The sequence below is a fragment of the Leptopilina boulardi genome, unplaced genomic scaffold (assembly GCF_019393585.1).
Source record: "Leptopilina boulardi isolate dan_hultmark-lab unplaced genomic scaffold, ZJU_Lbou_2.1 LbouV2_401, whole genome shotgun sequence".
Lineage (NCBI taxonomy): Eukaryota > Metazoa > Arthropoda > Insecta > Hymenoptera > Figitidae > Leptopilina > Leptopilina boulardi.
This window is the reverse complement of record NW_026137976.1, coordinates 136,936-152,567: the sequence shown is the minus strand read 5'-3', so window position 1 is coordinate 152,567 and position 15,632 is coordinate 136,936. Positions and strand designations below refer to the sequence as shown.

Below are 15,632 nucleotides of genomic sequence, written 5' to 3'. Positions count from 1 at the left end.
TCAAATGAAAGAAAAATTTGTTTACTATTTTTTTTAAATTCAAATTTTATTATAAAACATACTTTCTGTGTCGGAATCAATGATTTTCAAAGAAATATATTTTTTTTTTTAATGAAAAAGTCTATGAATTGTTCTCGCAGATATATTTTTTACAATGTTTATTATTGTTGAACAAATTATAAAAAAAAATAATTTTTTTAGATGAAAAGTTTTATAATGTCGGTGTGTGATGGACGATTGAAACAAAAAAAAAATAATAATTTTTTAAGAACATTTTTGACCTACAAATAATTTTTCTTTTAAAAATTTTTAATCGAAAAGTATTGTAAAATTATTTTTAGACAAAAAATTATAAGAATTTATATAAAAAAATATTTTTCCCTCTAAATTGTTGATCATAAACAAAACGTTGTGAATTTCTCGTCAATTTTTTGTTAATTCAACCAAAATCAATTTTTAAAATTAATTTTGTTTCGGAATGTGAGATTTCTAGAACGATATATGTCCTTTTTTCTAAGTAACAATAAGAATTCAAAAAAAAAAATAATTAATAAACAATATTAAAGTCACATATTGGATATTGCTATAGAAGTCGTTGACGTCTTTGGAGTGTAAAAGAGATTCGTGAAATTAGAACGCACTTTTACTAAGGTATATATATATAAGTGGAATATCCGGCTTGCCGTGCCGTGGAGAATTATATAGAGTATACACGATATATGAATAGGTATTATACAAAATGTACATGTATGCACTCTTCGACAGAGGTACATAGGCCCAGTTGGTTGCATTCGGTGCATATACACCCGTTATTCGTTATACCGCGTAAACCGACATTCGCTGGTAATTACACGGATATTATGTCGAAATATTTCCAAAGTGAGCACGAGCTCGATTAACGGTTTTAAACCATGCTACCTACACGAACGTAAAGACGCGTTGCATTCCTTGAATCTTCTCGCTATACAGATTTTATAATAATGAATTTCAAATTTACAGTCTTCATCTAAACAGAATAGACAACAGAAAAAAATTGCTTTGTCAGAAAATTCAGAAATGCCTATATTTCAATTTTACGGTACAAATAAAAATTTTCTTTATTTTTCAAATAAACGAAATTTGTATTCATTTATCAAATATTATATTTAATTTCAACTTTATTTTTAAACTAATTTATAACTATATTTATTATTAATATAAAATTATCAAAAATTTTTTTTAAAATGTTATAAAATTAGAATTTTTAAATACTTATTCATTAAAAAAAAGTATAGGTTTCAAAGCAAAAATCAATTTCTATTTAAATGAAATATTTTGTGCCCTTGAATAAAAGTTCGAAACTATTTTTGAAACTGAGTTTTCAACTATATACAACACTTGAAGTTAGGCTATCACACGTGTTAAACTCCAACCTTTTTTTTTATTGAAATATTTAATCTTTATTATTCACATCAAAGGACGAATCATCGATTAACAGAAGTTTTCCTTGAATTCACCTATAATCATTATCTCAGACCCTAGTACAATATGATGCATTTAAAAACACTTAAATAAAAAACTTTTTCTATTTTCAAATCTTTAAATAATATTTAAAAAAAAAAATACCTATCCCATTTTTCATTTATCGTTGAAACAATAAAATCATTTGGAATACCTATACAATTTAAACCATATTAAAACTATACCATCAACTGCAATTTTCCATCTATACGAAAACTATAAAAAAAATATTCAGATCGTCAATTAAAAATATCAATAAATTTCAAGCGGAAAACTATAAAACTGTTAATAACTAAAAATTGAAAACATTTTTTACAGAAGATAATTTTTTTTAACCAAAATAATTTTTCTTTGAAAATACTTGTTCATTCTATATTAAGCTTTTCAATAATTAAATTGATAAATAATAATTTAATTATTATTAATTAAATAAATTATAAATCTGTAATATATTTAAGAAGGCTACAAAATAGCAAAATGCATAAAAGTTTGCAGTGGCAACGAATTTTTTGCAGATACAGCAAACTAATTATGCTCGTTAATATATAAAGACAGCGAATAAGTTTACTGTGGGGTTTAAATTCTTAATTTTTGATTTCCTTTTTTTTACATGTCACTAATTATTTTCTATTTCTATAAAAATGAATTTTTTTCAAAAATTCACTTTCGTGAAAAATTTGAAAATTGAATTGACGAAAGACGTGATTTAAAAAGATGTAAAATATCGTTTACATGAAAAATAAAAATAAGCGTACTAGAATTTCAAGAAGTATAAAGAATGTGGGTCGATGCAATAAGAACGTTACAAAACAATCACCGTTATATTCTAGAAATCAAGCTTCGACGCTCTCGCGTGCGTCCAGATAAAACTCCAACTGATTTCTTTCGACATCGATGAAGTCCCAACAAGAGGCGCGAATACTATAACGGTTTGATCACTGGAATGTTATCTTCCTCTTATGTTACATCCACAATCTTTATACAAACATACGTGTAGTGTACACTTATGTATATGTATACCTATATCAGTTAAAGGTAGATTCCTAATTCGCTTAAGTTTAAAGAATATATACATTTCCTAAATTTAAAAAAATTGTCCTAAAATGCTCCCTAAATTTAAAAAAAGGAATTATTTATACAAAAAAAAAAAAATTCGTATATAATTTTTATTATAATAATGTAATGAATTACATATAATCTGAATTAGTAACAAATTTACTGATTGTAATTATGTGACTTTTTAACTGAAAATAATGTTAATTTACTGATTTTTAGTGTAAATCGCACCAATGGAAAATGTACATTATGTATTGACATTTCCTCGAAAAATGCGAAAGTAAACAATACATTGTTTACACGAAGAAAACTTTAATGTTGATTTTTCTTTTATAAGTAATCTAAGTAATACAAGTATTTTCGACAAACATTTTCAAAACACGTTGTTTAGAAATTTAATATATAATTCACAAGGAAACTTCGTGCCGTTTCAAATATCCATCAACCAAATATATATTGCTATACAATTTTTAATTATCAGATAACAAATAAATTTCAACTTTATAATTTATATTAATTTTAGATATTTTAATTATTTAAACTAAATAACTTTTTAATATATGAATTATTGTAAAAAATAATTAGCAAATATTTAAATTATTTTATCATGTAAATAATTTTTAATCATCTGAATTATTTAAATAATAAGCTTTTAAATATTGTTTTAAATCAATAAGTTTCTTACAGTGAAAAAATATAGAAATATTTATCTGCTAAAATATTTCATCATAGACAAAAAAAAAATGCAGCCAAAACAGAAAAAAAAATTTCTACTACCAAACAAAGTTGCCAAGTCGCAATTTGTTTACAGTGACAAAGTTTAACGACCTTGAAAATATAAAAAATATGTCTTTTCAAAAGAATTACTATATGCTTCAAATATCCTTTCAAATCGAAATGTTCTCAGATATATCAAAAAAAAACCAGAGAAAATAAAGATAAAAACAAATAAAAAAAAAGTATAATGTTCTAAACGTAAAAAAAAATTGAAACGCTTTTTGTTGATATATACGGGGTACATCAATATTCTATTGATAAAGTTTAACGACCTTGGAGATAATAAAAATCTTTTGCGAGAAAAATATTCCACAGTTGAAGGTCTTTAAAATCAAGCTTTAAAAACCATTCAAAATAAACAGTCAAAGAAAAGGAAAAAGAAACGCAAATCACTGAGAAAAACATTGGAAAAATTAAAAAGGTGGGATTGTTTACGCGCTTTTTTTTATAGCTACGGGGTTCACAAATGTTAATACAGAATCTGTGTAATGATAAAGTTTAACGAACTTTTCAATCAATTTATTGTCAATATATACGGTCAAATGAAACTTACATGAATCTTAAACATTTGTAAGGATGAATAAAATTTTTACCTGTAGGTCCTGACAGTTATTATCCCTGTGGCTGGCTGCACGAATCACCCCCGAACGCCAACCCCATTCACTGACTTTATTTAACTTTAACTTGGTGAAACCACTCACTGAGAGGAATCTCTTTCCCACGATATCCTCTCGAAACTTGTACGCCATAATATTATATGACAACTAAAATGCACTCGTGTAAAGAACACGCTGCTCCTTAGCAACTAACAGCGCCGATAACAACAGATGAGCACTTTAACAGCACAGATTGTCACTCTCTGAAGAACCAAAAACAGTTGAGTTTTGCTATATAACGTTGACACCAAACAAAAAAAATCACTTTATGTATATATATATATAGAGAGAGAGAGAAAACTTGACACATTAACGTCGATGCGCGATATCCTCGGTTGATTTTTCCTCGCTTCACAGTTGTTTCTAACCTCCACCCCTTTATCCAACGTCAACACACTAATTTGGGTTGTCACTTGTCATCAGGGGTTCAGGTAACACACAATTTTATTAACACTCATCCAATGATATTAATGATAGCAGGATAAAAGTACTTCGAAAGGTATAAGAATTGTGAGCGTGAAAGTGACACACACATGACCGACCACTGATATCGCGTAGCGCGCACTGCGGGCGGTTAGCAGGGAGGCCCGTCGCTTCACCTTCCCCCCCTTCTCACACCCACTTCTAGGACGAACATGAAGCGCGGGAATGGTTAGGGTGGGGGAGGAAAGAGATTCGAATCGTTCTGCCTGTGGTCTTTTCAAGGCATTTATTGGGGGATGACAAGGTGAAGGTGGGTTTTTGGGAAGAAATATTTATATTCCTCTTATGAAAAGGGGGCTTTAATTTAATCCCAACTTTTAAAACGAACATACATTCTCGTTCCAAATGCTTTTTCAATTTTGTTTATTACATCAATAAAAATGCCTAAATATTCCCTCTGCTATCTTCAAATGCAGGTTGACAAAAAATATAGGGAATCAAATTTTTATTCTCCCCCCCCCCACCACAGAAATGTGTATGACGTAATGTATATGTACAGTCCCTAATAACCATTTATACCTTGTCGTTTCTATCCTTCTTTAAAGTACGTGTTGCCATGGCAACGTGAGAGTAAGACATTGACAAGCAATACGACATAAATTTTTAAATTTCGTGAAAAATTCGAAATGTAAAAACGAAAAATACTATTTTTACTGAAATTGAATATATTTTCTATTTTGAAAAAATAATATATATTGTAAATTGTATATATTTCTATTCATATAAAAAGATTTTGAATTTTTTTTTGTCAAAGTTGGTACTACTGACGCGTTTGATCTATGGATTACTTCAAACTGTATGTTCATCTTATATAATTTAATTGATATATACAAAAATTAAATAAGTATCTAAAATAACAGGGAAAAATACAAGAGGAAAATAACTTTTTTTTAATTTTTAAATGTCGGTACCCTTTAATGATACGGGAGTGTGATCACGTGACGAAAACATCCAGTGACGTCACAAGCGCAGGAGCAAGAGTCACAGCTGCCAGTTCAAAATGGCTGACCTGTGAGCAGCGGTGCTATAATCAAACTCTACTTAAAACGTACGCTTTTATATTTCGTGTGTGTCTAGTTTTGTGTTTAAATCTGCTAATATGATATCTTCGATTGTCTCGCGAATAGTCATGTGAGTATCTCTTGAATTCCTTGTTAGGAAACAATAAAAATATGACCAAGACCGCGTCATCTGTGCGTTGTTCTCAGGCCATCGCAATGGGGGTTGCGACAATCTATTTACCAATTTTATTCGCCTTTCACTTTTAACTTCTAAACACCTGCAATGTTCTTGATCATTAAAAGCGATCTTTTTCGCCATTACTTTTCTATACTCAAACATTATAAAATAAATAACGTTCAACGGAATTAACTCCATTGCTTTAAATCCCAAGTAAACATCAAAACAATGACAACTTATGGAGTACAAAGAAATACTCAAATTGTCATCAGTAGAATAATTTAAAATTTCAATATTATTTTCTAAACATACATTTTTTTCTTTTATACAAAGTATCATACATTAAGAAAGTTGTGAATTATTAATTTAATCGATTAGAAAAAATTGCTTTGTTTTTATTGTAACCTCAAAATGTGACATGCCAAGGACGAAAAACGAGTAAGAGATATTTTCAAGTGGGAGGTAAACAGTAATGGATGTGTAACAATCATTCTATGAATCTTCTGATCGTTGGTGTCAAGGTAAATTCACTAGATTGACAAGTGCGGCATGAATGCAATATACTTGGGAGAATATAATCGTGATAAAGGGAATGAAAAAAAAAAATCTGAGATTTCGCACTCCAAGAAACAATGGTATCGTTCAATGCGCACTTGAATTACTTGATTACGTTCTAGTGAAAGTGCATCAGCTCACGATGATTGTATAAATTGTAACCTCGTCTATTGTGGAAGTCGACGTGGTCGACGGCCAGGCAAAGTTCTATTCTAAGGTAGACTCGACCTAACCTAACTCTCACTTAAAGAAGCTTGCCTACCACATACAGATGTACTCATTACAGGGCTCTAGTTGTTACGAAAGTTCTTGACGGTACTTGCGCATTTACACGCAAATAAAAATATAAACTCGCCGCGGAAAGGTCAGGATTCAAACTTTACGCCTCCTCTTGTTTATGAAAGTTTACATCACGAGCTCAATTTCAATTTTGAAGGTTTCTCAAAACTTTTGTATGATGTAATTACTTGGCTGATTTTTTATCAAGGGTATTTGGTTTATTTTCATTATCTGATTATACAATTCTTTTAATAAAGCCACTTAAATGGTGAAAATTAAATTATTTGAAAAAATTAAAATATTAGTTCGATGGACTTGTAGGAAATAAGGCTTCTTAGTAAAATGATTTTTTTCCCAGTAAGAATCAAATATTTTATTACAACTATATACAAATGACGAATTTATTTTAAAAATTAAAATAATTTTATAAATATTATCTCAGAAAAAGAAATAAAAATGACTGTGAACATTTTGAAAAAATAAAATAATAGTCAATTATGAGAACAATTGATTATAATAATATCAAATGTTTTATCATAAAAATAAAATTATATAGAAAATTTTTTTTGTTCTGAAAAAATGTTTTAAAAAGTCGTAGAAATATTAAATAAAACTTTTTTAATAGATATCCTGTCGCTACAATTTAAGAGTTAATATTTTTCTTAGAAAATCGAAAGTTTAATAATAATAATAAATTTTAAAGGGATTTTAAATTTCAAATAATATAGAATATAATATTGATCACGATTTATAATTAGAAGATTGTCCTTGTAAAAATCGCATGTTTCAGCGTCCTAGATACTGAATTTGTTATTATATCCTGTCGATTGTAATTTGTTCAATCTTTTTTGGAAATAGTTTATGTCATAAGATTTAATTAATAATTCTTGAAGTTTAATTAAAATTAAAGTTTTTTTGTTTATTCATACTCTAATTTCATTAATTACTGCAAAATTTTTATTATTTATTGAATACTATTGTCTATTTTTTGAAAATTTCAAAGTTATGAATAAAAATTTAAAAATATGATAAAAACAATTTTTTTTTTAAAAAAAAGGGAGAAAATATAAAAAAGAAAGTAATATTTTTTGTTTTTAATTATATTTTCATTAACAATATACCTATTGAAAGAAAAAATTGCACGTGTTTCTAAGCGTCAGATAACGGATTCCATGTTTCCTTCATCAGCTGATCGTATGGATCGCACGCTAGGCTTGTCACAAAGACGCGGGTTGCTGCACTCTCTTTGTGCTTACTTATATTTTTATTTAAGTCTCTCGCACATACATTCACAATTTTACACTCACGTGCTTTTATTGCGTCTTGCAAACTCTCTTGAATGATTCACATATTCCATTATTGCACTTGAAATAAAGTGGCTCAAGGAAAAAGAGCAAATTAACGCGATTTTTTTAAAAAATTCTCAGAATAAATAACAAAATAAATAATCTTTTAAAAAAACAATGATGGAAATATCCAAAAATAATTAAAAAAATTTTTTTATTAAATTTTTGGGTATTTTTCATTATTATATATGACATAACTAGTTGTTATTTGACACGTGTAATTTTTTTTGTATATTTAATTTATTAGAAAGGTTTTACGTTCAGAAAAAAATGGAAAATTTATATTTTGAAAATATATATATATATATATATATATATATATATATATCTGAGAGATTTAAACAATGGTATGAAATATAACACATGTGCTTCTTTTTATTTTAAATTACAAAACCGGATTTTATTAATTTATTGCAGTAAAACCTTTTAAATCAAATGTATTATTGCGTATATATTTGAAAACAGCAATACAAATTTTTTTTTTTTTCCCCTTTCTATATAGATTTTAGAGCCAATATATCATTGTGCTTTGTGTGGATGTCTATATGAAAAGAAAAAACACTGTAGATTGATTTTACAATCAATAAAAAACAAAAAATTTAACATTTTTCATCGTAATTGAAAAATTTATGTTATTTTTGCAACTAAAATCAACAAAGTGGTCACTTTTCATGCGAACGTAATACATTTCTTTGATTTTGATTAATTTTTTCTGAATATCAGCAATGAAAAAATGTTTATTTATTTGTCGAAAAATATTTGAATTTGAAAATAAAATATTTGTGCATTAAAATTTATTTTTTGAATAAATTATATTTTTATTGTGTTCACGGAGAAAAATGGGATTGTTGTGCAAACAATTTTTAGATTGTTGTCAGTAGATTTGTTGATATTAAAATTCGAAATGTTAATATTATAATTCGGATTGTTGTCAATACAAATGTATGTTGTTTTAACAACAATACGAATTTTTTGTTGTCAGTTTTCAATTCCGTACAGTTGCAGAAGCAAACTCTCTGTCGATTACTGATGGAACAATCCGGATTTGTTCAGCTGACAGGTTTATTGTTTCATGTCACGTGGTCATCTTGAATTCTCGTAAATTGGCGTGCAGATCGTCGCGTCGTTTGCTTCTGGTACATGTGCCACTTTTGCTTTTATTATTAGTTTTTTTTAAATGACAAAGTGCTGTTAAATAATGAATTCGGTTAAAGTGAGAAATCTATTGCAATAAGTGTAGTGAATGGATGAAGAGACAATTTCATCGTTTATCGGTAAGTTATACTCGGTTACTATTGAACATAACCTCACCTTAAAAAATACAAAATATATATTAAATATTATTTAACAACAAATTTCAACTCAAAATAATTTTTTGGTTTCAGGTCAAAGAATTTGATTCAGAAGCTGCATATTCCACAGATTTTAATGCAAATGAAACTGGTGATATGACCTACGGAAATCTGCTATTGATTATTTTAGAAGGCGAAGAAACTGAACAAATTGTATTAGACGGATCAAAGTTTTGTTAATACAACAAATTGTATTGCCGATTTAATAATTTAGTTTTGTTATTTTAACTGTTCCATAACAATTTTCTTTGTTCATCAAAGATCAAACAATTCTGTTTGTTCACCGAACAATCCAAATAGTTTTAATAACAATCCCATTTCAACAATTTTTTTTGTCCCCAAAACAAATAGAACTGCTGGTTCTATATTGACAATCCGGAATTGTAGTGTGGACTTAATTTTTAGTAACCACAACAATTCTTTTTTTTCCGTGTCGCTAATAAATTTTAGCTAATTTTTATAGACAAGACAACAAAATTAACTAAAATTTTTAATTGAGATAACAGAAGTTTGGAAAGAAATTAATATAAAGGAAGTTATACAAATATATTTACGAAATATTTTTCTGTCAAAGTCAAATATTTTTTCTATAATTGAAGAAGTATAAATGACACTCGAAAAAAAAATTTTTTTTTTGCATGTGAACAATATAAATTACGTGTCATATTTGAATGCCATGTACCTTAGGTTTCTTCTCTTTCTTTCTTTTTTTTTGTGAATGACAGTTATTAACGATTGGTTATATGGATGATTTATAGGGTTCCAATCATTCTTTGCATCCACTGATGAGTATCTCAGGACCGGATAAATGCAATTGAGATATATGTTTATATATATATATAGGCAGATGCGTGTCTTAGGAAATTATTCGCGCTCGTGGGAATGTCAAGTTTCTGAAAACTTTATTCTATAAAGCAAGACGTCTCGAGATAAAATTGAAGTAAAGGAAAACGAGAGACGGTAAAAAATACAAGCGAGGCCATTACATTATATACGAAAGGATGGCCTCGTCCTGTCCTGTGTGTTATCTCAAGGTATTCTATGCAGTACACGTATATGTATATATATATACACTGAATGACGACTCCTCTCAATGTAATCCCTTCTGCGTACTGTACGTGCAACTGTCCACTTCTTCGAATTATTGAAAGCTATATACCTATATAGTTTGGCACATTCTGCAAGGCTACAGTTGCGACAATCATTGAGACGAAATTAATTATTTATCTCTGAATCGATGAAATTTTGGTTGCTCCTCATCTGTTTTTTTTTTTATAAAACAAATTATTATATTTATTGAATTAAAATGAGACGCTATGAAAATTTTCTAAAACTTAGTTCAAATTTCAAATGGATCGAGAATAAAAATTTCTAACAAATTTTTCAAAGATATATTTTTTAACAAATCCATTTTACTATGCAGCAATGTAAAAATTTAAACAAAATTACAAGTAATTACTATTCATTCTCTTGAATTATGGAAATTTATTTATCATGGGGCATGTAAAATCGACGGGTATAAATATTCACACACAGCTAAACATATACATTTAACATCGAATGAACTTCGATTTAGAAATAATTTTTTAATATTTCTACTTATATATATGTAGAATGATAATGAAACTAAAGTTACCAACGTTGATTTAACGAAAAAAATAAAAGTTAAGGATTCTAATTCCCATCAATGAAATTTGATTATTTTCAACCCTCTGAAAACTGAAATAAAAGAAAAACAGTATTCATCATTGTTTTGTCACGGATTTTCCAAAAAACTTAAAATTTCAAGTAAATTATGCTATTTCCTCGACTCGGAAGCAATTTTTCTCGTTTTATAATGATTTGTTTCAATGCTAGAAGAATTTTAAAAAAACAAAAAAATTGCTTCTAAGTCGGGGAAAGCAGTGATTTTGAATTTTTTGTCACGGATTTTTTTCTAAAATCCGAAAATTTCAAGTAATATGCGAATTTCCTCTTTGTTTTAAAAGACTTCTAGCATTGAAATAAATAATTATCAAACGCGAAAAATTGCTTCCAAGGCGAGGAAATAGCAATTTACCTGAAATTTTGATATTTTCGGAAAATCCGTGACAAAAAAATCACCTTCATGAAGTTGGCGTCGACGCTCAGCGTCGACAATTATTTTTCATCAGACCAAAAATATCAAAACATTTTTTTAAAAGGTTTAGGGTTCACACAATGTCTTAAGAAGTATTTTTCAAGGTACTCTCTAAATTTGAATCAGCGACTATTCGCTTATTCGTAGCTGCATACTCTGGGCTGATTAAAATAGCGACTATTCGCTAAGTAATAAGCGAATTTTCAATGAGGGATTATTCACTTATTCCCAGCTGCATACTCTGCGCTAAGAATAAGCGAATAGTCACAAATTCAAAGCGAATAGTCGCTAATTCAGATTTAGAGAGTATTATTTGGATTGAAAAATAAAAAAAAAAGGAATTTGAAATTTTTGATTCTACGAAAAACAATTTTCGGCGCTGAGCGTCGAAGCCAACTTCAGGGAGGTAAAAAATCATAATCACTGCTTTCACCGACTTGGAAGCAATTTTTCTGTTTTTTAAAATTCTTCTAACATTGAAACAAATAATTATCAAACGAGAAAAAATGACTTCCGAGTCGAGGAAATAGCATAATTTACTTGAAATTTCGAGATTTTCGGAAAATCCGTGACAAAACAATGATAAGATTTTTTTTATTTCAGATTTCAGAGGGTTGAAAATAATCAAATTTCATTGATGGGAATTAGAATATTTAACTTTTATTTTTTTCGTTGAATCAACGTTGCTAATTTCAGTTTCATGAATAATAGGAGATTTTTCAATCAAAAATTTGTAAAATCTTAAATAAAAGGTGAATTTTTGTCAGTGGAAAAATTAAAATATTCTATTATCTTTTTTATATATATATATATATATATATATATATATATATATATATATATATATATATATATATATATCTGATGTAAAATGATGCATAATCTAAATTTCGAAGAGAAATGATTGTCGATGAAATGAGTATAATTTGGCGACCCATCTGATGATAGTAATAAGCGAAAAAATTATAAGTCAAAGCCGTGAGTGTAAAAAATGATTGAATCAGATATTTCTCTGTGCTCTCTCTCTCTCTCTCTCTCTCCTTTTTCTGAACGCAAAAATGATTTCTGAGAAGGTATATTGAACAAAAGTATATAGAGGCTTTTGCAGACTGTCTCGATTGGCTATATTTCGTCTGATTCGCGAAGCACATTTTTTGGATCTTTTTATTGTATAATGGATGCTTGAAACTCGATTCCATCAAATAGGCGGATACTCATGAACGTCTGATTGTGAGAAACGGTGCATGTCGCTCTGGGCAGTGGGTCGACGGGACCTTGACGATATACACTTCAGAGACTGGCCCATTTTTATAAGGTGCATGTTGTTCTTTCGTAATTTCTCTCTCTCTTTCTTTTTGAAGAAAGAAGAAAAATTGAGTTTCTCTTCTCTCATCATCACCTTTTTTTTTAACTCATTTTTCATATAATATATTTCGCATTTATATAATTTTATATTCAAACATTTTACAGTCTCTTTTATATATTTAAGTTCTTCTCAACCCCTTCAGAATTTCTATATATTCAAATATTTTTGTTTCATTTGTTTGAGAATCAATCGAGGGGCTGTTCACTCTCAAATACCCGATTTGTAATGTAGAGAATATACTAGGTATCTTCCGAATATTCATCAATTAACATAAGAAAATATAAATTTCTTGATTCTGAATAAATTGTATTTTAAGTGGAGATTACCGGCGATTACTGAAAAGGACGTTCGAATTTGTCGAATACTATGCGAATCCAACAAATCTCGTCGATTACAGTAAAATCCTAAGTCATGCAGTAAGAATTGTTGCGAGTCACGAATGGTTACGGAGAAATACGAGCGAATTCGGCGGCAGCCGATTATTATTATTATTATTATTATTATTATTATTATTATTATTATCTAGTCTGCAACACGAAGCAGCGCAAAGAAGGAATTTGTGAAAATACTGTGAATATCAACGAGTCCGTGCGATTCCATTCGAATCCGAAGCCGAATACGTACGAGTCCTAAAAATCTTTAATGAATTCTCCAATATTGTTCAATTGGATTTTCAGTGAACAGCCCCTCGGAATCAATTTCAAAATGCGTGTAGAGTCAAGCCGGATTTGCGTTTTCAGTCAGCTTTTAATATTATATATAGGCATAAAACTGTAACACCGTAACTCTTTTTTTTTATATATACTTACGTTAAGTTGCCTTTCATGTTTCTCCTTTTATAAAAATGTAGAGATAAAAGTTACCCTTTATGTTTCTTTTTTTTTTAAAAAAAATGTTTAAAATTATCAAACATTTGATCCATGGAAGGTAGAAATAATTCCATGTGATCCTTTTCTGTTAGGAATGAAATTTATGTGCCTGATGTCCTGAACCTTCAAATGAAGGAAAAATTTGTTTACTATTTTATTAACTTCCAATTTTAATATTTTATTATAATATTGTTTTCTGCATCAAAAAATAAATTAATAATTTATTAAATGTTTAATAAACTTTTTTATTTTTCATTGCTGTATGAATTTTTAAAAAATGTTGATCAAATTTTTCATATATTAAAATATCTATATTTTTTAAAAAGAAGAATTCTGAGTAATAAAAAAAAGAACAAGTTACGGTGTTTCAGTTTTGCATGGCAATATAACAATAGACATTGTATAATGATAGTCGAATTGGTTCGATGATCACAGAATGTGACCAAGTTCCTGACACGGAAATAAATCCGGAAGGAAACTCGGGGTGTGAGATGTTCGTAGTGGCCGAATACGTTGAATCGATATCGGGTTGGCAACAGGAAGGTTTTCGCTTTCGAGTATTGTAAGGGGCACATTTCTTGTGACAGTAGTCGTCTATACCGCTACATACATTTTATATATAACGGTGGCACGAACTTATTTCCACATTCAACAAATCAATATATTTATATACAATAATTTCATGTCATTTTTCTTTTTAGTACATCACAATTAAAATCACACCGTTACTACGAAAAGATAATAAGAAACAGAAAAATTATATTTTTCAAATAAATTATTTCAAAATTTCAGTAGATTCAATAAAAAAAAATTTATTTGATTCAAATAATATGTTACTTGATTATTATCAAATATTTATTTATCAAATAATTAATATCGCAGATAATAATAAAAAAAATAATAATATCAAAAATAATAATTATTATTTAAGTCAAGTTATTATTTATTTTTAAAACAGAAATTATGAATTCGAATAGTTTTTTTGATTTAAATAAAAATTATTTGGTCTAAATAAATATTTATTTGATAATAGCCAAGTAACCGATTATTTGAACCAAATACATTTTTTTTCAGTGAATCTGAAATTTTTATTTATTCGAATTTCTTAAAATAGAATTTTTATTGAACTAATTTTTTACATTGTGGAATTTTTATTTAAGAACTATTTTATTGGAACAGATGTTGTCTCGCGGTTTAAGCCATTTTCAATGAAGTTTGAAAAATTTTTCTCTCTTTATATACACGAACGATGTAAAAGTTTGTTAAACTGTAATTTTAAGTTAAAAATTAAAATTCAGCGAAATGAAGCACTTTGAACTCGTGCGCCTAGTAGCTCCTCGACCTCGTGACGACACTACTCTCATTAGAATAATTAAGAATGCTGCTTGCTAATTACAATACAGGTCGAGACTCCCGCGCTCCGTTGCCAGTATTTTTTTTAGACAGTCTCAAATATTTTCCAAAAAAAAAAATTGTTAGCTGCCAAGAATCATGCTTAAATAATTAAGGAATTTTAATTTAAATTATATAGACAAAAATTTATTTCTTGTTGCTAAAATTAATTATATTAATTGAAACAAGTCAATTTAAATTTTATTTAATTTTATACAAAATTAATATTCAGATCAGATACTATTTTTTTTTTTACTATTTTTTGAAATAATTTTTCATTTTTTTTAAATAGTTGATGATATAGTTTAAGAATATTGATAATTTCAGTTAATAAAATTGATATATATATATACATATATATATATATATATAATTTTTTTTTTCTATAGTTGATTATTTTCAACGAAGGCTTTTAGCTTTATAATCATTTTATCGAGACTCGTGACTTCTTTTTATTTTAGTTAAGAGTTCCGGGCGAGATTATTTTATATAGTCTTTCAAGTTAGAGCTGAATGTGATCTGTCGAGAATCCCTCGACGTCATCATTCTCTCGTTATTATCAGAACGTTGACGCGTTAAAGATCATTGACCGTTTTCTCATCCCTACAATTTTATCTCGGCTAGAACATCTTTAAACTGTTCTCTTTTTTTGATAAAAAAAAAAAAAAAAAAAAAAAAAATTTAACTCCTAGAGTTATATCAA

General features: G+C 28.0%; 2 protein-coding genes across 5 annotated transcripts in view; one reads left to right on the top strand and one right to left on the bottom strand.

Annotated features, from left to right (window-relative positions):
* LOC127289282 (probable JmjC domain-containing histone demethylation protein 2C) overlaps nt 1-4,563 on the bottom strand; it is a 325,511-nt gene extending 320,948 nt beyond the window's left edge. For all 3 annotated transcript variants that reach the window (XM_051317121.1, XM_051317122.1, XM_051317123.1), the window contains exon 1: nt 3,927-4,563. In XM_051317121.1, the coding sequence (XP_051173078.1) occupies nt 3,927-4,082 (156 nt within the window). In that variant the 5' untranslated portion in view covers nt 4,083-4,563. The remainder of the gene's footprint in view (nt 1-3,926) is intronic.
* An 872-nt stretch (nt 4,564-5,435) lies between these two features.
* LOC127289281 (receptor expression-enhancing protein 1) overlaps nt 5,436-15,632 on the top strand; it is a 32,842-nt gene continuing 22,645 nt past the window's right edge. For both annotated transcript variants that reach the window (XM_051317118.1, XM_051317119.1), the window contains exon 1: nt 5,436-5,603. In XM_051317118.1, the coding sequence (XP_051173075.1) occupies nt 5,572-5,603 (32 nt within the window). In that variant the 5' untranslated portion in view covers nt 5,436-5,571. The remainder of the gene's footprint in view (nt 5,604-15,632) is intronic.